Raw genomic sequence first — 26,056 nt, forward strand, 5'->3', positions numbered from 1 at the left:
TCTTTCCTTCCACTTCACTCCCTCTCCTGCATCCCTCCACCCTGAACTGAACAGACTTAAAAATTTGATTAAGAAAGCCTTCCCTGGAGCCTGCATCTTCAATGAAATTCACATACCCATTATGTTTCTAAGCTGCAGGAGTGGAACTGGTACAAACATCAGTTTCAGCAGCTGAAGAAGTTAACTCCCTGTCCGCAGTGGTCTGCCTTGGGTGGTGAGGGCAAGGACACATTTGCTCTAAGAGTGTATCAGAATCAGTCATACCCTTCTGTTGCCCTGGGACAAACTTGATTGACCTGGAGGTGTTTAAAAACCAACACTTGTTATTTGCTGAAATTTAAAAACTTGGTTTTGTATTTTCAGTATGAGTGGTAGTCGTCTTGGTTTCCTCTGGGAGTTCTGTTTCCTTGATATTGTTAAGAGCAATACTGGTTTGTTGTTGGTTTCAGTATGTTACAAGCTGATTCCATTGCACAAGGCCCTGATTAGAAGACAGCTTTGTCTGACTTCAGACACCAGACAGTTCTGGTGGATTGAAGAAGACTGGCAAGGCTGTACTTTAGCTGAGTTGGGGATCTTTTCCATTGGAGGCAGGTTTTTCCCTTTGTGCTTTACTTGTGCTACAACTTTCCTGTATTGTGGAACAAATATACAGAAGTTTAAATTGGTGTCTAAGAGCAGCTAACATTACTTTACACACCCTGAGAGACACAGTGGAGGAGCCTGGAGGCTGTTAGTTTTAAGGAAATTCTTGAAGTACACAAGGTAGTTTAAACTATGCATGTTCACCTCTGAAACCTCAATTAAAGATTCTGGTTTTAATTATTTACGCTTTTAATCTGACACTGTCACGCAGTCTCACTTTTGTCTTTAAGCACCTGGGATAAGATAATGCATCAAAAGAATGTACTTAATTTGCTTATATCGTCTGGTTTTACTTTCTGGTTGATGGACACATTGTGGTCAGTTGTCATCAGTTTATATGAGATCTGAGTTTTTCCTTTGGTGTTTGTAAGATACCCTGTACATAAAAATCAGGTACCTACATGTGGAACATTCCCTTTTTTGTGAGATTGGTTTATCTGCCTAGATTATACGTCACTTGTTGTTTACCCACCCGTGACAGTCTCGCTTCACAAGCTGCTGAGGTGCTCCCAATGGCGCAGATTAAATCAAATGCATTTTGAGCAGATTTGAGGAATTGGCAAAACAGGCCTTTTAGGTATATTATTTAGATTCTGTTGCCAAAACCAAATCTTACAACTGGAGAGAGTGTGCTAAGGCAGCGTTTTCAGAGGAGGTCCATGTGTACTACAAGAATATTAAAAGCTTAGCTATGAAGCCGTATTTCTTCTGAAACAGCATTCTGTTTCCCAAAAAAGTCCCCCACGAATCAAAAAAAGATCAAGCCCAGAAACCTACAACCACCTATGTGTTCTATACTGTCAGACGTTACACTTCATGTTCCTGAACAGAAGGAGCCTGATTTTTATCCTACAGCTTACTACAGAAGAACACAAGATATTTTGCTACGTAGAATGCTTTGGAAATTCAGTTCTAGGAGGAGGATGGTAAACAGTATAGCTGCTGGACTCACACAGACTGTTCTAACAACAAGAAACTGAGAAAAATACTTACAGCTTTTTTTTTTTCCCTCTCCCATTTCTAGCTTGAAAGAGATGCCTATGTGCAAGCGTTAGCAAGATTTACGTTACTTACAGTGAGTTCTGGTATTACTGAAATGAAGCAGAAGAATATTGACACAATTAAAACTCTCATCACAGTGGCTCATACGGATGGAAACTATTTAGGAAATTCCTGGCATGAGGTATGAGAGTCATTTGTACCTAAACCCCGAGGAAGTGTGTGTACTGATTCTGAACGCAGCAGTGTATTTGTTTGTACATAAATACAGCAGGTTTTAGTGCTAAAGTATATACTTTCTATGTACATTATATAGAATCACACATTATACAGCCATTTAAAGCAGCAAAACATGTCCAAGTGAGAAATTAAACTGAGACTAATACAGTGATATTTAAATTATTGTTCATTTTAGACAGAACAGAAATACTTGTCTGACCCTGAGTGTTTAGAATTTTTTTTATAAAGATCTGCATGAAGTATTAGTTTTTCTTTTTTTACTATTTCCAACTGCTTTTTGTTGATAAACATCTTTATTCTCTGGAATAGATTCTGAAATGCATCAGTCAACTTGAACTGGCACAGTTAATAGGAACTGGAGTAAAACCTCGCTACATCTCAGGGACAGTGCGTGGCAGGGAAGGTTCTTTTACTGGAACAAAAGATCAGGCACCTGACGAATTTGTAGGGCTGGGACTGGGTAAGTAATGCAGATTTGAAGTATTTCCTTTAACTGGCTTTGTTCAGGCAGATATTAAAGTTTATCCTTGGTTTTCATTGTAGTTGACTGTGAGGTTTGGAGGCAAGACTGTGAAGTAGTCCATGTAAAACTGTTGTAGGCTTTGAATAGACCTATTCCTATTTCCAGAATATTTGTTTTGCTCTGCTAAGTCTTATTGCTAGGATGGGAGAGTGGGAAATGTAAGAAAATGATACATTATTAATTTCTATTAAAGTATAGCTGACCAAGTAAGAATGTATTGCTGATGGTATGACTGGGTTTAATGGTACTGCAATACTAGTGCACCGTGTATTTTACCAAACAGGTAAATGAGTATGTGTTTGTTAAGCATCCTGTTATGAAATTTTGAGAAAAATGTGCAGTATTCAAACCAAGATGGATATTACTTTAGCTTAAATTCTGCTTCTTCCTCTTTGGTTACTTTGTTACTGAATAAATACCTTTTTTTAGGTTGTCCTGAGAACCACCAAATTTTACTCCATGAATGAGATTTGTTTCCTGTCCTCTGAAAAAAGTACAGCATTCTTACCTTAAATTATCTTTAAAAAGGTTGATTTATAATTTTTTTTAGTAGGAACACAGTTAATGACATACAGGTGTAGGGTATTGGGAAAGTATGAAAGTGTCAAGGAAGTATATATAACTCCATTTGACTGTTAGGAAGTTTCAGTGATAGTATGATGCTTACTATCTCCTGCCTTTTGAACATGAGCAGAAGCTTTGTGTTCCCTCAATTTTTCATGTAACTTATTTTTTTTAAGAAGTAATGATTCATTTACTAGCTTCTGTGATCTTAGGCCTCAGCTACTCCCAGTCATCCAGCTTTGGTTCTCCTCAGATGTTTCTTCTTACTCTGCAGTCAGTCAGACCTTTTCTTTCCATTGTGCTCTCCTTTGGCCTGCCTTTGTGTACTCCCCTCACCTTGCCAGGAGTTGCTGAAGGGAAACCTTATGCCTGGAAATTAATCCATCTGCCAACATCTCATATACAGAGCTTCTTCCTGCCCTTCTAATATGCATCTTTCAGTTTTAGTGTTCCCTGATGACCTATCCAACTTTGCTGTTTCCAAATGCTGGCAGTTTCTCTACACTGAAGTGACTGGCTTTTAAAAATTTTAAGTCCTAATAGCTCAAGAATGTAAATTGTAGTCAGGTGTCTCTAAATCATACTTGCTAGTTACTGGTGAAGATACAGCTCATAAAGGCTTTTTCCCTAACTGTCTACTACATTTCTAAGGACAACAGTCTGTGCCCAAATGCATAAAAGGTTTCTCTCTGAATTGAATTTCTGGAATGCTTGTTACAGTCCACATATGGAAACTTAGCCCTTTTTTTTTTTTTTGGTCTTAGAGGAAAATGCTTAACTCAAAGGAATTTGGTTTTCATGCACGTGGAGGCTGCTAAAATATAGTCATTTTCTCAACTGTTTTAGTTCTTTCATACTTATCCACTAATCCAGTGTTGCAGATACTTCAATTCTCTTCCTGTGATCACTCTGAAGAATCTTGTGGAACTATGGCTTTTGAGCAACCTTCCTATAAACCTAAATTCCTGTAGTGCACGTCTCCACATATACAGACATATTTTACAGGAAAATAGTCATTTAGTTAGAGTAAGTGAGGTTGCATTCTGGTGACACAGAAACTTCATCTCTCAAACCTGCTTTCAAAATCAGATGCATGTAAGCAGCAGCGTTTACTCTTCTTGCTCAAGTTAGAAGAGTGTGTTTTAAGAAAAACAAAACAAAAAACAAAAATAAAAACTCCAAATCCCACCAAGCCCCAAAACCCCTTTGCTCATTTGCTGCCTGAACAATAATTTGCTTGTGGCTCTTCAGGCATCTGCAATTGAATATCTTCATCACTCTTGCATTAGCTTTCTGCTGTGGCCCTTGTTTGTTGTACTCGAAAATTCAAGGCTTCACAAACATGTGGATTGTAGAAGTCAGTGAATGAGCATCTATTCCTTTGCTGCTTTGGTAGGAATGTCTGAGTTCAGCGTTCTTCTACTTCAGCTTCTTCTGTTCATGAAGTTGGAAGACAAAACCTGATGCTGGAAGGAGGGTGTAGGCAAAATGTACTTCTTAGGTAACCAGAAGATCTCTTTTGGACAACTGGATTCTCTAGATAATCACTTTTTCATAAAGCAGAATTATATAGGTAGCTCTGTGTTTCGTTGTAAAATATCTCATCAGTCTGCTGCCTGTCTAGGTTGTCCAGCATGGATTATAAATCCTGCAATAACAAGGAATTCTCATGTAAACTGGCAGAGTTGGTTAGGGTTACCTGCCTTCTTGGAAACAGCCCTTCAAATTCATTTCACGCAGCTGCTCATTTGATATGTTTCCCAGCTTATACACTACTAAGATTCAAGCTAATTGATACTGGAAACTTGTATGCTCACAAGAGAAGGCTTGATCAAACCCAGCAGTATTAGAAGTTGCTGCAATGCTAACATAAGCTACGTAAGTATGTACAGAAAGGTTAATCCATAAATGCCTTAGTGGAACACTTCAGATAGGTGCCTAGATAGATTTGGCAGCCAGTCACCTCTCCAGCCACCTCCAGGTATGCAAGATTCAAAGGCAGACTTTTGAGAGGCAGTCTGAAACCTTTTGTCTCCGCAGAGCTCTGAGAACAGACCTGCTGGTAGTCTGTCAGCCTTCCATTCTCCCCTATCTTTGTGATAGGCTGCCTAAGAAGGAAAGAGAAGGGGAAAAAAAAAAAGGCCCACAGAAAAACCCCCACAAAACCAAACCTACATACAGGGCAGGTGTGATTACCCAGAATGCATGCTAAATTCTTGCTCTTTTTTTTTTTTCTTTTTATGGGTTTGAAGGGTGTCATCCAGATTGCCAGAATTTTCAGGCATTTATTCACTGTGAAGTTAGCATTGTCTTAACATGAGCCCACCTTAACTCAGGTGTGGGTTACACTTCCTATCTTACAAAATAAAATAGTGCTATTTTTATTTGCAGATTTTTCTCACTGTTGTTAGGTGATAATTTTGCTGTACTTTAGATGTTGCTTTAAGATGGAGTTTTGGTGGGAGCTCTTCTCTGTGAATGATTAATAAGGAAACCTACCAGGATGGATGGATGTATTTTCAGTAGCAGAACTACCAAAGATCCATTGAAAGATGGAGAGAAAAAAGCAGTTCTTGTGCTTTTTATTTTTATCCACTTGTATCTATTCATACAGTTGTTCCAAATGTAGGCAATTTTCTGGGACTAATACAGTTTATACATGGATAGAGAGAATCTAGAGAACACAGAATCAGACCAACATGTAACTGTTTGCAAAGATGCTCATCTCAGGCAAGGGAGATGCATAATGTACTTATCTTTTTTGTGAATTAAAAATATATTTAATTATAGAGGTAGTGGCATGACTTCCCTTCCTCTTTCTTCCCAGCCCTTTCCATGCTAACTCTCACCCATTTTTCAAATTTTGTTCATTGTAGTTGGTGGAAACGTGGATTGGAAGCAGATAGCAAGTATTCAAGAGTCCATTGGTGAAACTAGCTCCCAAAGTGTTGTCGTTGCTGTAGACAGGTATAGTATTAAATTTGCTGTTGCCACCTCCAGCTTTTTAAACAGTATTTTAATATCCGTAGGACATTGTTAGACCTCTATAAATATTACCATACTTAAGTGCTTTTCAGTTTTGGGAGGTTTTATCCTTTTTTTTTTTTTTTTTAATGGAGCAGAAGTATTTTTGCAAGAAGGACCAGAACAAAGATTAGGCAAGAAGCCTTTTTGCTGATATAAAATTATCACGGGAGGGTTGCAGTACTGTCCGGTAGACCTTGATTTGCTATATATAGTAACATACAGCAAATCTCATTTGGCCTTAGTACAGGGAGCATTACTGACAGACCCTTTTTCTCCTAAATGTAATTATTGACTCCTGCTTTCCTCTAGGTTACGTAGATGTTGTCTGAAATTACTAAAATTATTATTCCAGTCTTCCTTTCTATGAATCATGTCTAAACTAACGGGATTTGGTCAGGCGTAATACTTATCATAAACATTCTCTGCTTATATCGTCAAGTACTGGTCAGACTGGAGTGTTAATGGATCTTGCTCTCTCAGGACATAAGAAATCAGAAAACAGCATTCTCTTGATGGTTGTCAGAATTGACAGTTGCAAAGGGATATCATTCTGAAGCCTTACAGGCATTTCTCTGATCGAGTATAGGCAACAAGACCGATGTCAGTTCAGTGCAAGGTGCCTTGCAGTGAAGTCGCATCAAGCGAACTGGAGGCTTAACATCAGACACTTAACAGCCCTTTAGGTTTGCACTGTTTCTCCTCACTTCATAATGGGAAGTGTTTCAGATATCTGTTTGTCAAGGCAAATAAGAATTGTGCACTCTGGAGAAGTTTGACTTCTGCATTGGAGCAAGGCTGAACAGCTTGTAAACTACTGATGGTATCAGTGACTGTCAATAAGCAGATAGCATTAGAAACAGTGCTTGTCTAGTCATTTCCATGCTTATAGAAATTAGTTTTAAATATTAGAAATAATTAAAATACTTCTGATTTTATTTTCTAAGCTCACTATTTTTCCACAATCACTAATTGTTTTTTTTAATAAATAAAAGTAGTCAGGAAGTGTCTAGATATATTATAAAAAATCTTGAATGCATGTTTAATGGATGCTTTTTAAAGAAATTGTAACAATGTCTTAAACTGCACTTTACAGAATATTTACGGGATCTACAAGGTTGGACGGAAATGCTATTGGTAAGTTTTATCATTCCCTCCACCCCACCCCCAAACTACAAAGCCTTAAACTTGTGCAAAATACTGCATTAAAACCTGTGGTCATTCAACAGTGGATTTCGTCCGCTGGCTTTGTGCTGTATCTATGGATGAGCTGCTGTCTGCTACCCACCCTCGGATGTTTAGTCTGCAGAAGATAGTAGAGATTTCGTATTACAACATGGGCCGGATAAGGCTGCAGTGGTCTCGAATCTGGGAAGTTATTGGTGATCATTTTAATAAGGTATCCCTGTTAATGATTATACTGCATACTCCTTTAGTTACCAGTGCAAAGAAATTTTATCTAGAGATTTGTTGGAAAAGCATGTGCTCATCTTTTTCTGTCCTTCTATGTAAGTAGCTTAAAACACAACAAAAATTGTAAAGCTGGAAAGGCCTGCAAAAAGGCAGAAGTAAACTGTATAATACATGAAAAACCAGAAGTGTAAATCAAGTTATTCATCATGACTTGGGTCTAGAACTGGCTGCCTTTAGTTATGTGTTCTAATTTTTGTGGGTGCTTTATGAATCTTGGGATAAGAGGATGTTTTCTGTTCAAGTCCAAATTGACTATCAGTTGAATATTTGACATTTTTAATACAGATTGTTGAAGTCTTTGTAGACAGCTTGCTTATCTTTATATCCTAGTATTTAAAACTTTATATAATGTAGAAAATAGCTGGAATTGGTTGATTATTTAATTGCATTAACAGTGTGACGTATGGAATTGGCTACTTTTTAATTTAATTAATTTTCCAGTGCTGCTTAGTTCTCCATTATCAAATGTAAAGGCGGCTGGGGCTGAATCCATAAGAATTCTGCAAGCTTACTATGCATTTCTATTTATGATATCAGGTTGGCTGTAATCCCAATGAAGATGTAGCTATTTTTGCAGTAGACTCATTAAGGCAATTATCAATGAAGTTTTTAGAAAAAGGAGAACTTGCTAATTTCCGATTCCAGAAGGATTTCCTAAGGCCATTTGAACATATCATGAAGAGAAACAGGTAATAACATACAATTAACTGAATCGCCTGGGATCATAAGCACCAACTTTTGCACAAAATGTTTTGAATTGCTTTTGTAAAACCAGTTGCTGGAGAATTGTACTATTCTAATTGATTATATAATTTAGTTGAAACAATTATGGTTTATTATCTTAATTTAGGTCTCCTACTATTCGAGACATGGTTGTACGGTGTATTGCACAGATGGTAAATTCCCAGGCTGCTAACATTCGTTCTGGCTGGAAAAACATTTTTTCAGTATTTCATCTGGCAGCCTCGGATCAGGATGAAAGTATAGTGGAACTTGCATTCCAGACTACAGGACACATAGTCAGTGAGTATTGATGATATTCAGACATCATGAAAAGTGTATGTGACTCCAGACACTGAGAAGGTTGGTTTGTCTGTTGGATCTACAGCCTACATAGTAAAGCCCACTTCACACTTTAAACCCAAGGTTTTATACTTTTCAACCAATCCTCTGGGAAAATACCTCAGAAAATAATTCAATAAGATTATAGTTGCTTGTCTTCTTTTATGACACTTTTAAAAAAAAATCAGCATTCTGTAGTAAATCTTCTAAGTAAGCAATCCTTCCCCCACCACACCCTGAGAAAAAAAACTGTGTAGTCATTTTACTATTAAGTTGTTTGTGTATAGTTTTCCTTGGTTTTGAATTTAGCTTGTGTGTATCCCTGTTTAGGAGAAAGTGCTGGGTGTGGTGGCACTGTAGTGTTGAATTGTTTTTTTTCCCTCGTTCAAATCTAGATCTTGGGCTTTAAGTGCCATAAGTGATCTCTTAATTATGTCTCATGCTCTGCAAGTTCCTAAAACTTTTCCAGGATCGTTGAAGAATCTTTTTTTTTTTTTCTTCCCTCAAAAGTGACTATTAAAGTTAAAGGTAACAAGATCATATTGCTGAGGGAAGTTCTTTTGTAAATTTAACTCCGTGCTTTATGTAGCCCCCTTCAGCTCTGCTCACGCAGACTAGTGTTAAGCAGTAAGCCTACTGCTCTGTTCGTGCTTAAGTCTTAGGTTTCTCTCCTTTAGACTAGAGCCTACCTCGATTTATTTTAGACACTTAATTACTGTCAAAATGGAATGCCCTCTAGGTGACTTTTTTTCTGTTGAGCACTCGTTTTTTAGCTTTTATTACTACTCAAGCATGTGACAGCACCAGTCAATGGAGCAGTCTCTCGTGGCTTCTGTTGCGATCAGTTCATGTTAGAATTAATAAATTTCAAAGCATGACACTTTCTTTTTTTTCCCTGTTCACACTTTTCTCCCAGCAATTGTGTTTGAAAAACACTTCCCAGCAACCATAGATTCTTTCCAGGATGCAGTAAAGTGCTTGTCTGAATTTGCCTGCAATGCAGCATTTCCAGATACCAGTATGGAAGCGATCCGCCTCATTCGTCACTGTGCAAAATACGTATCCGATAGACCTCAGGTACAGTCTGTATTAACTAAATTATAAATGGTTTAATCAACAGTGCTTTTATAAAGGAAAAAAGTACTCATGCTTATTGGCTTCTCTTCAAGTTTCAAAGATGAATGAGAAATGTACTTGATTCAGAAACAATACAGGTATAAAATGCCACAGGGTTTGAAAGCATCAGCAAGTACTATTTTTCCTTTTTATTCCTCCCCCCTGCTCCCCCAGGTCAGCTGCTGGCTGGCTTTCCTAAGAGCTGCTCAGGATCTGCTCTCTACAGAGAAATGTGGTAAAGAGTGGATAGTGGCGTAAGCAAAAACGCTTGGTACATTGAAGTGTTATGGTAGATCCTCACTTTCAGTGCTATCTCTGTAAAAAGAGTGAGAGACTCAGACTGGACTGCAAGAAAATATGATGCTTGAATGTATCATGTCATTTATTTTAGTCTATTTTTCCATAATATACCAAGCATTACTGTGAAAAACACTTGATCTTCTCCATATTATGATTTGATTGCCAGCTCACCTGAGGTATGAGGGTGTAATACAACAGAGAGTTACTTACAGTCTAAGTTGTGTTTTACTCTAAAGAATCTCACTCTTACGACTCTGTATAACCCTGTGTTTTCTTCTGCAGGCATTCAAGGAATATACAAGTGATGATATGAATGTAGCTCCTGAAGACCGAGTATGGGTGCGAGGGTGGTTTCCAATTCTGTTTGAGTTGTCCTGTATCATCAATAGATGCAAATTAGATGTAAGAACCAGGTAACAATCAGTATTTGTAATTCACATTTTAAAAGCCTTGCTTTACGCTCTTTTAGTAAATGTAGCTTTGGTAGAATGACTTAGGTATTTGATTTAGATGATGCCACTGTCAGAACACCAGACTTTTTAAAGGAGGGAGAATCAAAAGGGTAAAAGTGAGAAAATTCATGAGTTGGGATAAGAACAGTTTAATAATTGACATATGATAATGATTGTAATAATAAGGGAGGTAATGAAAAAATACATAAAACTGCAGAAAAACAAGTGACACACATGAAAAACAGTTGCTTACCACCTGCAGATCGATGCCCAGCCAGTCCCCAAGCACCGATTGCTACCCCCCAGCTAACATACACCATATGGTATGGAATATCACCTTGGCTGGTGTGGGTCAGCCGTCCTGACTGTGTCCCCTTCAAGCTTCTTGTGTCCCTCCAGCCATCTCACTAGCAGGGCAGTGTGTGAAACTGAAAAATCCTTGACCTAGTTTAAGCATTGCTTAGCAATAGCTAACACATCAGTGTGTTATCAACATTGTTTTCATCCTAAATTCAAAACACAGCACTATACCTGCTACTAGGAAAAAAATTAACTCTCTTCCAGTTGAAACCAGAACACCTGGGCAAGCCTTGTGTCACATTTCCAAAATGGTCTGTTTAAAACAAGTGTGAAGTGCTCCATGCAATGAGTAGGATTTGTTTTAGTGGACTCCAGGAACAAAATTCTGTTGGAAACTTGTCTAGGTTTTAATTAAAACTCATGACCCCAGTCTTGCCTGCTGTCCTGTGTCTTGCCCTTCATACTTTTACTTTGAGGATTTTGTAACTGGTGTTATGCTGTAATTCTTTAACTGGTCAAGGATTGCAGAAATGGTTTGAAAAGCAAAGCAGCACTCTGATTTCATGTAAAACCTGCTTATTTTCCTGGAATATGGCTTTTCCTTTATAAAGTGTATTCTGTTATAGTTCTGGTACTAAACATGAGAGTTTTTAAATTTACACATCTACAAGCGAGCTGTGCCTCTGGACTCCCTTTATAGCTGGTGAAGATTAATACTCATTTCTAGACCTTCTTTTCTTACCTGGAAACACTTGTTCCTTTATTTCTGTGGTCCTTTGTAAAGAAGTTGTTTTCCTATGTTAATTTGAAATTACCACAGTTCTCAAAAGTATTTTCTACCTGTTGCCTGTGACTTGCAAGTACTTTTTAAACAAAACCAATTTTCTACTGAATTTTAGTGTATTAGTGTGACAGAGCCACATCCAATCAATGTATAATGTTCTGATTCATACTTGAGTTTGTTGTTGCTGTAGGACATACTTGGTCTGGTGTGTGTATCTGTGTAACTCCCACTCTGTGTTGTTCTTTCTTCATTTCAGGGGCTTAACGGTAATGTTTGAAATAATGAAGACTTACGGCCATACTTATGAAAAACACTGGTGGCAAGATCTGTTTCGTATTGTCTTCAGGATATTTGACAACATGAAACTGCCAGAACAGCAGACTGAGGTGAAAAAAGTGGGGGAAGATAATTTGCCATGAGATCTATATTTATGGTAGAAAACTTGATTAGTAATACATCTTATCCAGTAATAGAAGGCAAGCCTCAAAACATGCAGGGTTGACCTGTGGTTCTAGGAACATTATTAACATTCTACTTGGAGCTGTTGTCGCTTTCCTCACTTTTTTTTTAAACTGTGTGTGTAAAAGACCTAGTAGTTTGCAGTCAGGCAGCAAAGGAATAGCATAGATCTGGGTTTGTAAGAACTGCAGCTTGTACACATGATGGCTGGAATCTGAGAGGCATCATCTGAGGCAGCTTGCTCGATGAAATGAGGCTTGTAAGCAGCACTGAAATCAGAGATAGGAGAACTAAATTCTGCTAGTTCAAAACTTCTTGTTCACTGAAGAAAAAAACCCAAAACCCCTCAAAAACCGGCGCTGTGCTTTCACTACACCCTTTTGAGCAGCCAAACAAGTTTTGACATGCCAAAACAGGACCAGGTACTGTCCTGACAAGGAAGTGAAACAGAAATGTGCTTAAATTGCGTGTAAATTCTTAATATTAGAAGTTTGATCAAAATTGTCAACTGCTTGTGAGGTTCTGGCTATTTGTAGAAGGACATTTCTCATTTATTAATTTCTATTCCCTGGAAAATATTTAGAAGAAACAAAGAAAACTTAGCTTTGTGTTAAACCAATGAACTAGGATTCAGTGTGAAGTTTAATATTGAACTCAGTATCTCATGATGGTAATGGCTTGTCAGTCCTATAATCTGTGTGTCTCTAGGTTTTTTTAACCTGCTGGTTAGCAAAACAAAAGTTGGGGCTCCAAGTTTTGGTGGTTTTGGGATATAGAAAGGAATTTCATGTCACCGTAAAGCAATTCAAACTGAGTAAATAAACCTATCCTCCTTGCCCTCAAGGATGTATATCCTAAAAGTTTCACGTTAAACAAAGTTGTAATTTCTTTTTTCTCCTCCTAGAAAGCTGAATGGATGACAACTACTTGCAACCATGCACTTTATGCAATATGTGATGTATTCACACAGTATTTAGAAGTGCTTAGTGATGTTCTGTTGGATGATATATTTGCACAGCTGTACTGGTGTGTGCAGCAAGGTAGGACTGTACCAAATTATGTTAAACAATGTTAACATTTTACTGTGTGGAATGTGAATAAACAAATGCACTGTTTGTCTTTTCCAGACAATGAACAACTGGCACGATCTGGTACAAACTGCTTGGAGAATGTTGTCATCCTAAATGGTGAAAAGTTTACCCTAGAGATCTGGGATAAAACTTGTACTTGCATGCTGGATATTTTCAAGACAACAATCCCTCATGCGTAAGAGGACTGTTAATATTTATACTTTGTAAAACAGATTGGCCTAGATGGCTCACTGATTGCAGCCTGTTAGATACCTAATAGGTGGGGTGAACAAAAAGTGGTTATGTGTGAACTAAACAGATGCAGATTTTCTTGGAACATAATGATAAATTAGGTGCTACATATGCTGCTTCCATGTTGTAAATGATAAATTGTTAAAAACTAGGAACACCATGAGGTGTAAGCTGGAAAAAAAACCCAAAACCAAAACTGTAACTTTTTTTTTTTTTTTTTTTTGGATAAGTACTGTCTGATCTTCTGGTCATTTCCTTTTTGTAATAGAAGATAGGAAGGAAAGGAAGCCATCCAGAGGGATCTTGACAGGCTGGAAAGGTGGGCCTGGGTGAACCTAATGAGGTTCAACACTGCCAAGTGTAAGGTGTTGCACTTGGGCTGGAAGAATCCCAGACACAGATACAGACTGGGAGAAGAGCTCCTTGAGAGTAGCCCTGCTGAGAAGGGCCTCGGTGTCATGGTGGATGAGAAGCTTAACATGAGCCAGCAGTGGCTCTTGCAGCTTGGAAGGCCAATGGAGCTGGGCTCCATCAGAAGAAGGGTGGCCAGCAGGGACGGGGAGGTGATTGTCCCTCTCTACTCTGCCCTCGTGAGGCTCCATCTGGAGTATTGTGTCTAGGTCTGTGGGTACACAATACAAGAAAGATGTAGAACTGTTGGAGAGGGTTCAGAGGAGGGACACAAGGATGATTAGAGGGCTGGAGCACCTGTCCTACGAAGAGAGGCTGGGGGAGCTGGGCTTGTTCAGCCTGGAGAAGAGAAGGCTGTGGGGGGACCTCATTGCAGCCTTCCAGTACCTGAAGGGAACATACAAACAGGAGGGGAATCAACTTTTTAAAAGGGTAGACAATGGCAGGACAAGGGGGAATGGATTAAAGCTAAAGGAGGGAAGGTTTAGATTAGATATTAGGGGGAAGGTTTTTTACAGAGAGAGTGGTGAGGTGCTGGAACAGGCTGCCCAGAGTGGTGGTGGATGCCCCATCCCTGGAGGTGTTCAAGGCCAGGTTGGATGGGGCCCTGGGCAACCTTGTGTAGATCCAGGCCTGGAGGTTGGTGGCCCTGCCTGTGGCAGGGGGTTTGGAGCTCTATGATCCTTGGAGTCCCTTCCAACCCAGACCATTCTATGATTGTTGGAATGAGGCTGTACTGTTCTGAGTAGCATGACATACATCATAGAGCAAAATAACCAGAAATTGCATCCAGCTTTATACCAAAGATGAGAAGGCTTTTTTCCCCCCATACCCTACCAACATGGAGGTGAAACAGTGGTTGTTCTCAAATCTGACAGTCTTAATGCTGAATTGTATTATTATTATCATTCCTTGTCCTGTGTCTGTCAGCTAGTTCATAGCACTTGCTTCTGGGTATTGCCTTGTTCAGGCCTGAAGAAAACTGAAGCAAAAGGGAATCTTCTGCACATCAGTCTTTCCAAAATTTTGGAACTGTGTGTCCGATAGCACTGGGAGAGAAGCTCCGTGCTTAAAGGATAAATTAATCCATCTGTCACTACCTCGCCTACTTTTCTGTGTAAATAAGTATGAATTAATTGCATCCCAAAAATAATACTAAAATTAAGCTGAAACATCTGGGAGCTAGCAAGATGTTTTGCATTTTGGTGTCTGCCAAAAATAAAATTTGAAACCAAATCTCTGGATATAAAAATCCCAATTAAATACTCCTAATTTACTATGTCCTGTGCTTGGAAAGGTTTTGAAGTGAATGCTCATTAGCAGAACATTTGCTTTGATTTCCATATATGACCAAAACTTAAGTTTTTGGGTGTTATTGTAGTTGAATACTAGAAGCTCTTCTAGAGTGGTATTTTGGATACTCTTTTTGCCTGTAGCTATATCTGATTTGAAATGTTTGTATTATTCCCTTTGATGTCTTTGGTGCTTCAGCTCTTCAGATGGGTTGTTTTTCTGGGATAGCATCTGACTATCTGATAGATTTCCATTCTTTACTTTCCATCCCCCTTTTTAATCTTTTTGTGCCAGCTTTGAGAGTTTCATTATATCATTCCTTCTTATATTTCTGGGAGGTTCCCAACTTTTTCAGGGTAAAGTAAACCTTACTTGGATTTTATACGTGAGTAATGCCTTGAGTGTATGTAATCAGAGTGCCTGCTCTTTTCCAAGCAGTTACTGGGTGACACAAAATTGCTCAAAACAGGCTTTTCACTTGACCATGTTTGAGTGAAGCTTAAGTTTTTTAGATAGGTAAGAAAAATGCTGATAACAGCATACAGGTGTTTGTTAACATTTGTAGTGGATAATTTATACTAATTTTTCCCCATATTTTTCTCCTCTCTTTTTATGGGATCTGGCTCTTTTTCTGTGGCTTTTGGCTTGACTGGCATTTCATGTTTGTATTTTCTCATCCCTTGATTAGCCTATTTTTGCATCAGTTTTTTTTCTGTCTTCCTGGTCTTGAGTTTGTTTTGGCAACACAGTTTTAATGCCCAGCTTGTTGTAGAGGTCACCCCAGTACTTAGAGAAGGCAGCAAATGCTCCTTTTACCTTTTGTTTTCCTATGTCTGGGAGTAACACAATAGTTAATGTTGAAATTAAGACACTGAAGACAAATTGCACAGTGGTGCACATCAAAGTTTTATGAGTGAGCAGTGTTGCTAATTGTCTTGAAATAGTCAGGTGCTATGAATCTCTGGAGGGTAAAGTATCTTCTGGCAAGGCTTTTATTGATCTGATCAGGTAGGGGATATTAATCTGATCAGGTAGGATTACATCTGTTCTTTCTTAGCATTCATATAAGTCATCGTCCAGGTATTGTGTAATGTGTTTCTTTTTAAGAGTGGCAGCCTTGACTGCAGGAGTTCCTAGCTGCAGTAATAGCCTCTGCTGGTTCTTGACCAGTTCCCTTTCTGCAAAGAGAGGTGATCATAGTACTTCCCTGTTTGGAAACCTTGCCACTGGAATGTTTAGTCAGCCACCAGTTTCAGCAAGGATCACTTACTAGGAAAGCCCAAACTGAACTCCTGCCATGCTTCCACAAATTCACTGAGGTGCAGAATGGCTGAAGTTGGAATGGGCTCTGGAGGTTGTCTGGTTCAAACCCCCTCCACAGAGGGAAGCTCCACAGCCTGTCTGGACAACCCGTGCCAGTGCTCAGTCACCCTCACAGGGAAAAAGTGTTTCCTGATGTCAGAGGGAACCTCCTGTCTGTGAGTGGTTGCCCATTGCCTCTGTTCCTGTCGCTGGGCACCACTGAAAAGAGCTTCCCTGTGGGTATTGGTGAGATCCTCCTGAGCTTCCCCTTCTACAGGCTGAACAGTCCCAGTTCTCTCAGCCTTTCCTCACAGGAGAGATGCTTCCATCACCTTGGTTGCCCTTGGCTGGATTCTCTCCAATATATCCATGTCTCTTATACTGGGAAGCCCAGGACTGGGCACAGTGCTGAACAGAGGGGCAGGACCACCTGCCTCCACCTGCTGGCACTGCCTTTCCTAATAAAGCCCAGGAGACACCATTAGCTTTCTTTGCAGCAAGAGCACATTCCTGGCCTGTGTCCAACCTGCTGTTCACCAGGGCCCCCAGAGCTTTCTCTGCCAAGCTGCTTTCCAGCTGGGTGGCCTTCAGCATGTACTGGGTATGGGGGTTGTTCTCTCCAGCTGAGGAACTTTGCACTTTCCCGTGTGGAACTGCCCTAAGTTTCCATCAGCTCTTTTCTCCAGCTTGTGAAGGTCCCTCTGGGGTGGTAGACTTAATGGCCCTGATCACCACCCTGTGATGTTCAGCCAATTTTCAATCTACTTCAGTGTCTGCTCATTCAGCCTGTACTTCATTAGCTCATGTTAATAGTTTTCCTAATTATTTTTTTAATTTAATTTATATTCTGTTTATAACTTTTATATAAATTTTATATGTTTAATTTATATTTTTGTATTTTATTATATTTTATATTTTGTTATATTTATATTTAATTATTTTGATTTTATGAAGCTTCATGACAGCAAGTCTTGGCTTGCTGGCACTGAGAAAGCAAGGATGAATGCCCTCTTGTCCTCAGGAAATTCAACTGGCTCATAATGGCTCATTATTCCAATACTTCTGTTGGCAGGTGGAAGTTTAGGACTTTATAGCCCCAAATAAATGACACTGTATTTAACAACCTCTAATCCAGAGTAATCCACGATTTGTGTCCTGGTAGCTTTCAAGAATCAATGTCGTTTTCTACTTTATTTGTTGTCTGATTACATGGCTCAAGATTTTATCTTTTCTTATCTCTGATTTGTCTTTTTAGTTCTGTGGAGATCATGGATGTGTTAATGTAGGATCCTTATCACAATGGGAAAGATTTCATGTAGGATACGCAGAGAGAGATGTCCGCAGAGCAGTTGCCTCACATAGTTTGAGGCTAAATATTTTGAGATCTTAACAGTGACAAATAACTTTAATCTTACTTTGTAGCAATAGGTTTGATAGAGCAAGAGATGATGGGACCGTTTAGGTTATTCAGTCTAATTTCCCTCAGTTCTTGGCAGGCACAACCAGCCTCAGTAAGTTACGATTAATGTAGACTTTTTTTTAGTGCTTGAGTTGAAGATCCTCAAGACAAAAGCTTGAGCTTGCTGTAGGAAAACAGGAGGAGTGAGATCAGAAGTATTGTCAGTGACTTGGTACCTTATAACAGCAGTGAGTCCTAAGTGAAAGTGTTGAATCCTGGGTAGACTTAGAACTGCAGTGCTGTTCTACCCCAGATGGAGAACGCAAAACGTCTTCAGACATTCATGCTGATTTGTCCTGGGGGAGATTCATTCCTTATTCCAGGTAATGCTTAAGGCAGTGTGATAAGACCACAGGCTGCTTAATGGCACTAGAGCACTGCCTAAAGCCAAATCCAGTACTTATGTGAACGAATCCACCTCCCCATAATCCAGTTTTCCATCCAAGGCAATCGACAGAAACATGGAAGTTAAAATACACAATTCTTCAGTTTTATATTATGTGTGAAGAAATACAGTGTATACTTACAGCTGAAATGAGTTTATTAATTTATGGCAGTAGCAATATCTGACTCTTTTTGTGTTTGTATTCCATTAATTTAAATGAAACAAAACCTCCACCATAGTGAAGTGAACTTTTTAGGATATCAGTCTGACTTAACTTTCAAACTTAATAAAATTGGTACTGGTTTTGTGTTTTCAAGGCTGCTGACCTGGCGACCAGTCAGTGGTGAGTTTGGCTCTGGATCTCCCTCTGATGGAAAAGAGAAGCTGGTAAGCTGCTGAAATTTTTTAAAAAATTAAAATTTTGTAAGAGTCTGGTACAAATGGGTTGTGATGTACAGTAAGTGAGAAGTATGCTTAGTTTAAACACATTTTTCAATTTTTATTCACTTTAGAATTTTTTTTCAGGTAAAGTGCTATTTAATGCTTAAAAATGGCAAGGAACTAATTGAGAAAGGGTAGCATGTATTTATTTGCAGCCAAGGTGGCTTGCCCAAGTGGGCTGTAGGTCATCACCTGTGTGTGTTTCAGGTAATGCCCTGTGTCTGGTAGGGTTTCTGTCCTGGGGCGTGGGTCTGGTTTCATTTCCCTGGGTGCAGGTAGGTGGGGAGATGGAGCGAGCGCAGCCGCTTTGCTGCTGCTCAGACTTAGCTTAGCTTTTGGACATCCTCACAAGACTGCTGCATGAAGTTCTTTGTGGGTTAATGAAGCATTTGATAAAACTTGCTGGAGGGTATGATCCCAAGTGAGTTCTGCTGAGAGAGACCGACTCCCTCCATTTATGTTTCTGCAGTGCTAGCATAACCTACCTACAACAGGGTGGAAATGTTGGTGGTGACCGGTTCTCGTTATGCCGGTGTTTTCTATCCATGTGCCTGGATGTGCTTGCTATGCCTGGCCTCATTTCTAGTGGTTTGATGTATAAGACATTTACTAAAACATCCAAACATTGGCTATGGTTTTGATCCATTTATGTCAAATACAATAATAGCATGCAGAAGTGGGAAATACATTGACTGTCTTAGTCATGAACGTGCAGAAATATCTCTTCTCTTTGAAAGAGCTTAACATGAACGTTTTCAAAAATCTCTCTTCACTGTAAAAAGGCTTCATACTTCACTCATATGAACTGGTATAAGAGATTTTTTGCAGTCTTTAGATATTTCCATCTAATTTTTCTTCAGGGAGTTCACATATAAGGACGCGTTCTACTATTTATAGCCGTAGTGTCTGTTAAAAGTCTATTTATACTTAATAGAGATTAAAACATTGGTTATTTACTGTGTCATGGTTTTACCCCGGCTGAGAGCCGAGATCCACGCAGCTGCCTGCTCCTTAAAGGAAAAGAGCAGGGAAAAGGGAAGGTGGGGGGGGGGGGGGTGTGAGAGGCAAGGGAAGGGAAGAGGAAGGGGCAAATAACCCCAAAACCAAGAAACTAAGAGGCCCGTGGGTTGGGATAAGGATAGTTTACTAAGATAACAGAAAGATACAATATAACAATGCTAACAGGACTTTAGAGCAAAAATATATGAAGCTGTTGATACGCAAGGCAGTTTCTCACCAAACCACACAACTCAGGCCGTGCCACCCAGAGCCATCCCAGAACCCGACCGTCCCCCAAGAACCGCGCGTCCCGGAGCCGCCCCTGGCCTTCCTCCCATCAGCCCCCGATATCCTGGGCAGGACGTAACTGGCGTGGAATACTCTCTTTGGCCAGTTTGGGCACCTGTCCTGGCTTCGCCCCTCCTTTCTCATGAAGAGCTGAGAAAGTCCTTGACTGTCTGACAGCAACTAACAACATCAGGGTGTTATCAGCACTACTCCCATTTTAACTCTCAAACACAGCATTCCATCCGCTGCTACAAATGAATTTAACTCTATCCTGACCAAAACCAGGACATACTGGTATGAGAAGTTGATGTTGTCTTCACAGGAACGGGATGTGTAGATTTGAACCTTGCTGACAACAGAATACAGGAAAGGACAGTGTGGTTGCCCCCATGGGCCTTACAGAACAAATGCCAATAGAAACACCAGGCTGTTGAAAGGGACAGAAATGGCTGCAGTTACTGCTAACATCTTTTGCTAGTGATTCTATTGGTTACGTTTCCTTCTTTAAAGGAATGCTTTCTGAAATGAAAACAGTAGGTGTTACTATTGATTTTAATACTTCAGTTGATCAAGAAGGAAGGTATTTATTAAAAAATAAAACAACCCCCCAAGAATTCATCTTCCAAAGTCATTGAGTTCCACCTTGCAATGCAATTGCACACAATGCAATGTGGAGAATCAGAACACGTTGCAGGCGTCAGCTGAAGCAACTCTCTGGCAAAAGGATTTTAAATTAGAGCATTTTCTTGGTATGTGTGTATTGTCCTCCTCCATCATTTTAGTGTGGTCAAGTCCCATAGCACCTACAAATGTGTTAGTAGGAGCGTGTAATTCAGAACATCCAAGGGAGTAAAGGCAAGTCAAGATTAAAGCCTGATGATAACTCATGTTGTTTGGACTTGTCATGTAAGAGCTGTGTGTTCACATGTTCGCTTGTTATAAAAGGAATGCAAATTCTCAGAGAAACTGTTAAGAGGTTTTGATCGTAGGTGAAGGTAGAGACTGCATTTCCCAGTATCAGAACCTTGCAGCAAACCGCCTACGCTTAGTCTGGTAAAAGTCAAACTGACTGTTGGCTGACATACTAAATGCTTGGATGACATACAGAAAACCTGTGTGCAGAATACTACTCGTTGACTTTGCTGTGTAACTAAGTACTTGTTGCTTGATAAATTTTTGATTCTTTCTTACTAGGTCATCTTTTTAGTACATCTTTTTTGAATGTTAATATCAACCCTTACCGAAGCAAATGAAATAGTGTAGTGTTGAACTGGCAGATTTATTAAGCTCTGGAGAGCACAGCACTACTGGCAGTTAGCTCATGGAAGTCTTCTGCAAGTTAATATTTTAATTTTTTTTTTTTTGCTTTCTTTTCAGGATACAATCTCACAGAAGTCAGTAGATATTCATGATTCTATTCAGCCTAGATCTTCAGATGGACGTCCGTATCAGCCCAGCGCAGGGTCCACAGCAGGTGAAGAAATGAGTAAAGCCAGGCCAACAGCAAGTGCGTGTCTTGTAGTGATTTGGGGGTTTATATCTGTTTGGGGTGGCGTTTAGCAGATGTCTTATACCTGCAGTTACAGCCCCAGCTATAACTTTGGAAACATGATGTGAAGAAAATGACATTGGTTAGATTTTTGTCTTCGTGTGCTATGACAGGATTCTGTGGGTCCCCTGTGGGTTGACATTTTTGAACTGTGCTTTAAAAAAATCTGGAGTTCTGCTGCTAGCTCACAGGCTTTATACCCAAAGCAAAGTATTAAAGGTAGTACTGACCTTATAATGCTGTGTAAATGAGTAGTTTATTTTTCCTTAAGAGTAAAGTTCTCCCTGTGCAGAACACAACATAATGAAATAGCTGGGGGGCTGGAAATTAAATGTATTTAGACTGATTTGAAGAGAGTTTATCCAACCCTTAGGATACCTGTGCAGAGGTACGTGTTGGTGCTTCAGATACCCATGCCTGGCGGTGGTAGTACTTGCCACGAGTACAAACAAGCAGCAGCAATACTGGTGCTACCCTGAGGCCCCTCTCTCTGCAGGCAGTCTCAGCCTCTGGTTCTTGCCGTTGCACTGGTGCTAACAACATGTAACATTGAATATTTGACCAGTTTGTGGCAGGGTTTGTTAAAGCCTTGCCAGTTGTTAATGTGATTAGTCCTGGGTTTTAGAGGAGTCATTCAGATGGGTGGATTCCAGGTTTGGTTTATGAATGTGCCTGAAGCTAAGCTGTTCTTCACCTGAACCCAAAAATAGCTTTTTTTGTAAAAAAAAAAAAAAAGAAAAAAATTGTAGTTCTTTAGTTAACAAGGAATTTTTGTTTTCTTTGAAAGAATTTCCAGAACAGAAGTTATTTGCTGCTCTCTTGATCAAATGCGTGGTACAACTGGAACTCATTCAGACGATCGACAATATTGTGTTCTTCCCAGCAACGAGCAAAAAGGAGGATGCAGAGAATCTAGCGGCAGCACAAGTAAGTAGAGGTGATGGGTATCTCTCCTTCTAAACAGCTCTTTCTAGTGGATGAAATTTCCTAAATGCCTGTACCACCTTCTAACTTAAAGTTTTTAGAAGTGCTTGAGAACTTCCAGGGGACTTTTACATCCTGTGCTCAGTTGCCTTGGCTGTGCTGGGGCAGCACACAGGGGGAGAGAAATCCCTTTGGACAGTGCAGGTTTTCCTGTAGCTGGGATGTGGATACAACGTTTAATGCAGTGTAAATGCAAGTGCAGGTGAAGACAGGGTGGCGTGGAGTTACCACAAGAGCCTGCTGAAGACTGCTGTGGATTTGTACTTGAAATCTCATTTCTTTTTTGTTTCTGGTAATAGAGAGATGCAGTGGACTTTGATGTCCATGTGGATACCCAAGATCAAGGGATGTATCGTTTTCTAACATCACAGCAGCTTTTCAAACTCCTCGACTGTCTACTGGAATCTCACAGATTTGCTAAAGCCTTTAATTCAAACAATGAGCAAAGAACTGCTCTCTGGAAAGCGGGTGAGTTGGTCACCTTGGAGAAGTATTTTGCAAAGAATGTGTTACTGTGCTTTGAATTGACCCAAAATTAGGTCAAAAGAACTTTGATGCTGAATGCAAAATCAGGCTGTAACTTGAAAACCCTTGAAGCTCTTAAGAGGAGGAGGAGATCTTACCTGTGCAGGTGCAAACATCTTTTTGATTTCCTGAAATTTCAGGTTTCAGGGGGCTGCAGCTGCCAAGCTGATCCCTGGCTGTAAGTGTGAGCCCCGTGCTTGGAAGCCGCAGGCACAAAACCCCCAAAACTTGTTAAGGGGGTTGTTTTACATACCAGTGTGTAAGTGAAACACACGTCCCTTTCTGAAACAAGTGGGAAAAATACTCTCTGTAGCACCACGTTACTCTGTTCCTTGCACTGGTCAGCTGCATCAGTGTTTTATCAGCTGCATCAGAAGGCAGAGCGTGAAAATCCAGTTCTGGGCTCCCTGGTACAAAAGGGACAGGGATCTCCTGGAGAGTCCAGAGAAGGGCTACGAAGGTGATCAAAGGCCTGGAGCATCTCCCTGTGAGGAAAGGCTGAGTGGACTGGGACTGTTCAGCCTTGAGAAAAGAAGACTGAGGGGGGATCTTACTAATGTTTATAAATATCTGAATTGTGGGAGACAGGAGGAAATAGCCAGCCTCTTTTCAGTGGTCTGTGGAGACGAGGGGCAATGGCTGCAAGTTGGAGCACAGGAAGTACCACACCAACATGCAGAAGAACTTTTTCACAGTGCGGGTGACAGAACCCTGGAATTGGCTGCCTGGGGGGGTTGTGGAGTCTCCTTCTCTGGAGATACTCAAGACCCATATGGACACCTACCTGTGTGACCTGTCCTAAGGAACCTGCTTTGGCAGGGGAGTTGGACCTGATGATCCCTGGAGGTCCCTTCCAAGCCCTACAGTTCTGTGAATCTGTGAACATGCAGCAGGTTGCTCTGTGCACAGCTGTATGAGTACGCAGAACCACTGCAGCTGGAGGGTCATTGTATTCATACTCCTGGCATGCTTGTTGCTGGTGTGGACCTCCACTGGCAAACTGAGCTTAATTACACAGTAGCAGCTTTGGAAACAGTGCTCTGGTAAACATTTGCATCAAAGCCAAGCAGCACACCAGTTTACACTGAGATACATGCTGGAGAGAGAACAGTCCCTTGTTTGGGTGGTTAGAATGCATGTTGCCCCTACACCCAGGTGTCACATCTATGCAGAAGTGTGTATACAAATGGGTGCCAAGCACAGTTACGGTGTGTGCATACGGAGGTTAAGTTCGAGCAGCACTCCACCGTACTGTGTTGTGAGGAGCGGACTGCCTAAGGAGGTGGTTCCAGTTGTTAGAAGATGCTTAGAAGAAATGGGGGGGACTGTAAGGAAGAATGCCAGGTGAAACAAAAGCCTAAATGGATGTTTGGGGTTTCTCCAGGTTTCAAAGGCAAATCAAAGCCCAACCTCCTGAAACAGGAGACCAGCAGCCTTGCCTGTGGGCTGCGCATTCTGTTCCGTATGTACATGGACGAAAGCCGTACCAGTGCGTGGGAGGAAGTCCAGCAACGACTGCTCAAGTAAGGTCCACGTAGCTGAACCTCCTGATGGTATTTCTGATGTTAAAGAAAGCTTATTTTTATGTAAAAGGACAGACCTCCTCTGTTTGCAGTAAACTCTGGAGCTAATGTGGTATGGTGGAGGCTTTACGCTGTGTGGAGAGTGCTGAGCCTTCAGCCACTAACGCTGCCTCTGCTCTTGGTTCTCATCGCATGTTTTGCAGGAGAGAACAAAGGTTTTGTCACCTTCTTTTGTGGTAGCATGTGGGTAAGTGGGGGGATAGTTAGAGCTCCTCTTTAAAAAGAAAAGCAGCTGTCACCTAAACCCTGCTTTTCTCTTCCAGTAACCTCGGGTGTTTTAGGGAGCCGGTGCTGTTCATTCTCATCTGCAGAAACGAGTGCTGGGCTTTGGGAGAAGCTTTTGGCTTTTTGGTTACTTGTTACCATGAACACCAAGGCTCACCTGACTGTTTCTGGCTTATGAAGGTGTTTGAGCAAGTGTTGGGATAACAGAGGTCTGAAAATCATGGCAGTAACACAGTGAAATTATTTTAAGGTTTATAGACCGAGGAGCAGAACTGAAAACTACCTGGTTACATCAGTATGAGATTGAACTTTAAAGCCCATGTATCATTTTGTCCCCTGCATTTTAGTGCCTCTCAAAGAGCACTTGATGCACTGTAAATACCGGCACTAACGGCACAGTCACGTTGTGTCAGCATGTTCAGTACCCAAGTCACTGCTTTCTGTCACTAATCAGGCTTACAGTGGCTTTCAGGAACCGATGCTGTGCAGTACCAGGGCTCAACACTGATACAGTTGCAAAGCTCATTCTCTGCCATGGAGCTCGAAATAAATTGTTAGTTATTTATTATTCTTTGCCTTTTCTCTCTAGTGTCTGCAGTGAGGCCCTGAGTTACTTCCTGACTCTTACATCAGAAAGTCATCGGGAAGCCTGGACTAACCTATTGCTCTTATTTTTGACTAAAGTCCTGAAGATAAGCGACGAAAGGGTAAGTAACTGTTTGGACTGGTATTGACAAGGTTCATGGGAAGGAGTAGTGCCAGACTGGTTCCTCACGTGCAGTCACGTGCTGGGCTGTGAAAGCCCCTTGCTGCTGTGGGGAATGTGTGCGTCGGAACCACACCTGACAGAGACTGACAGTGGAAATGCAGCGTGAGGGAGCAGGGAGTGATAAAATAAAACCTGACACAGAAAATGTGAAAGATGCCAAAAATCCTGTAGGAATGTGTTGTTAAGTTGCTTTTACCCCTCTCCTGCCGAGGAAGAGTGATACTTTATTCAAAGAAGCCACTCCTGTTTCTGCTTTCAGTGCTGTGTGTACGTACACCCCCATGACCTTCTCCTAAGAAATTACGCAGTAAATGAATCTGTATTTAGGTCTCCCCCTGTCTCTAACAAAGCTTGGCTGAAGTGTTGCGTGAAAGGGGCCAGTGATAACAAAAAAACCTCTTAACTAGTAGCAAAATTCTTCCTCTTGAAGAAAAAGCATTAGCATGGGGCTGTGAGTAGCATCTGCCAGCATACGTCACAGCCTTACTCTGCTGCTGCCTTCAGTTCCAAAGGTGTTCTTGCCCATGACACTGTGGGTTCCTCACCTTGGCTTTGGGGGCGTATTTAAACGCTCTCTGGG

The 26,056-nt window shown here is 40.6% G+C and overlaps 1 protein-coding gene across 6 annotated transcripts in view; it reads left to right on the top strand.

Annotated features, from left to right (window-relative positions):
- ARFGEF1 (ARF guanine nucleotide exchange factor 1) overlaps window positions 1-26,056 on the top strand; it is a gene marked incomplete at its 5' end in the record, with an annotated part of 95,019 nt that overhangs the window by 68,744 nt on the left and 219 nt on the right. For 3 of the 6 annotated variants that reach the window (XM_084260245.1, XM_084260247.1, XM_084260244.1), the window contains 18 exons: window positions 1,670-1,828; window positions 2,194-2,344; window positions 5,848-5,938; window positions 7,092-7,132; window positions 7,225-7,394; window positions 8,006-8,157; window positions 8,319-8,491; window positions 9,447-9,607; window positions 10,229-10,359; window positions 11,739-11,868; window positions 12,846-12,981; window positions 13,069-13,207; window positions 18,431-18,500; window positions 21,219-21,348; window positions 22,178-22,317; window positions 22,674-22,842; window positions 24,284-24,422; window positions 25,297-25,414. In XM_084260245.1, coding sequence (XP_084116371.1) covers window positions 1,670-1,828; window positions 2,194-2,344; window positions 5,848-5,938; window positions 7,092-7,132; window positions 7,225-7,394; window positions 8,006-8,157; window positions 8,319-8,491; window positions 9,447-9,607; window positions 10,229-10,359; window positions 11,739-11,868; window positions 12,846-12,981; window positions 13,069-13,207; window positions 18,431-18,500; window positions 21,219-21,348; window positions 22,178-22,317; window positions 22,674-22,842; window positions 24,284-24,422; window positions 25,297-25,414 — 2,400 coding nt within the window. The remainder of the gene's footprint in view (window positions 1-1,669; window positions 1,829-2,193; window positions 2,345-5,847; window positions 5,939-7,091; window positions 7,133-7,224; window positions 7,395-8,005; window positions 8,158-8,318; window positions 8,492-9,446; window positions 9,608-10,228; window positions 10,360-11,738; window positions 11,869-12,845; window positions 12,982-13,068; window positions 13,208-18,430; window positions 18,501-21,218; window positions 21,349-22,177; window positions 22,318-22,673; window positions 22,843-24,283; window positions 24,423-25,296; window positions 25,415-26,056) is intronic. The other 3 variants (XM_084260248.1, XM_084260246.1, XM_084260249.1) reach the window with 3 other exon arrangements.

The sequence above is a fragment of the Gallinula chloropus genome (genome assembly GCF_964237585.1).
Source record: "Gallinula chloropus genome assembly, chromosome: 2".
In the NCBI taxonomy this organism is placed as follows: Eukaryota; Metazoa; Chordata; class Aves; order Gruiformes; family Rallidae; genus Gallinula; species Gallinula chloropus.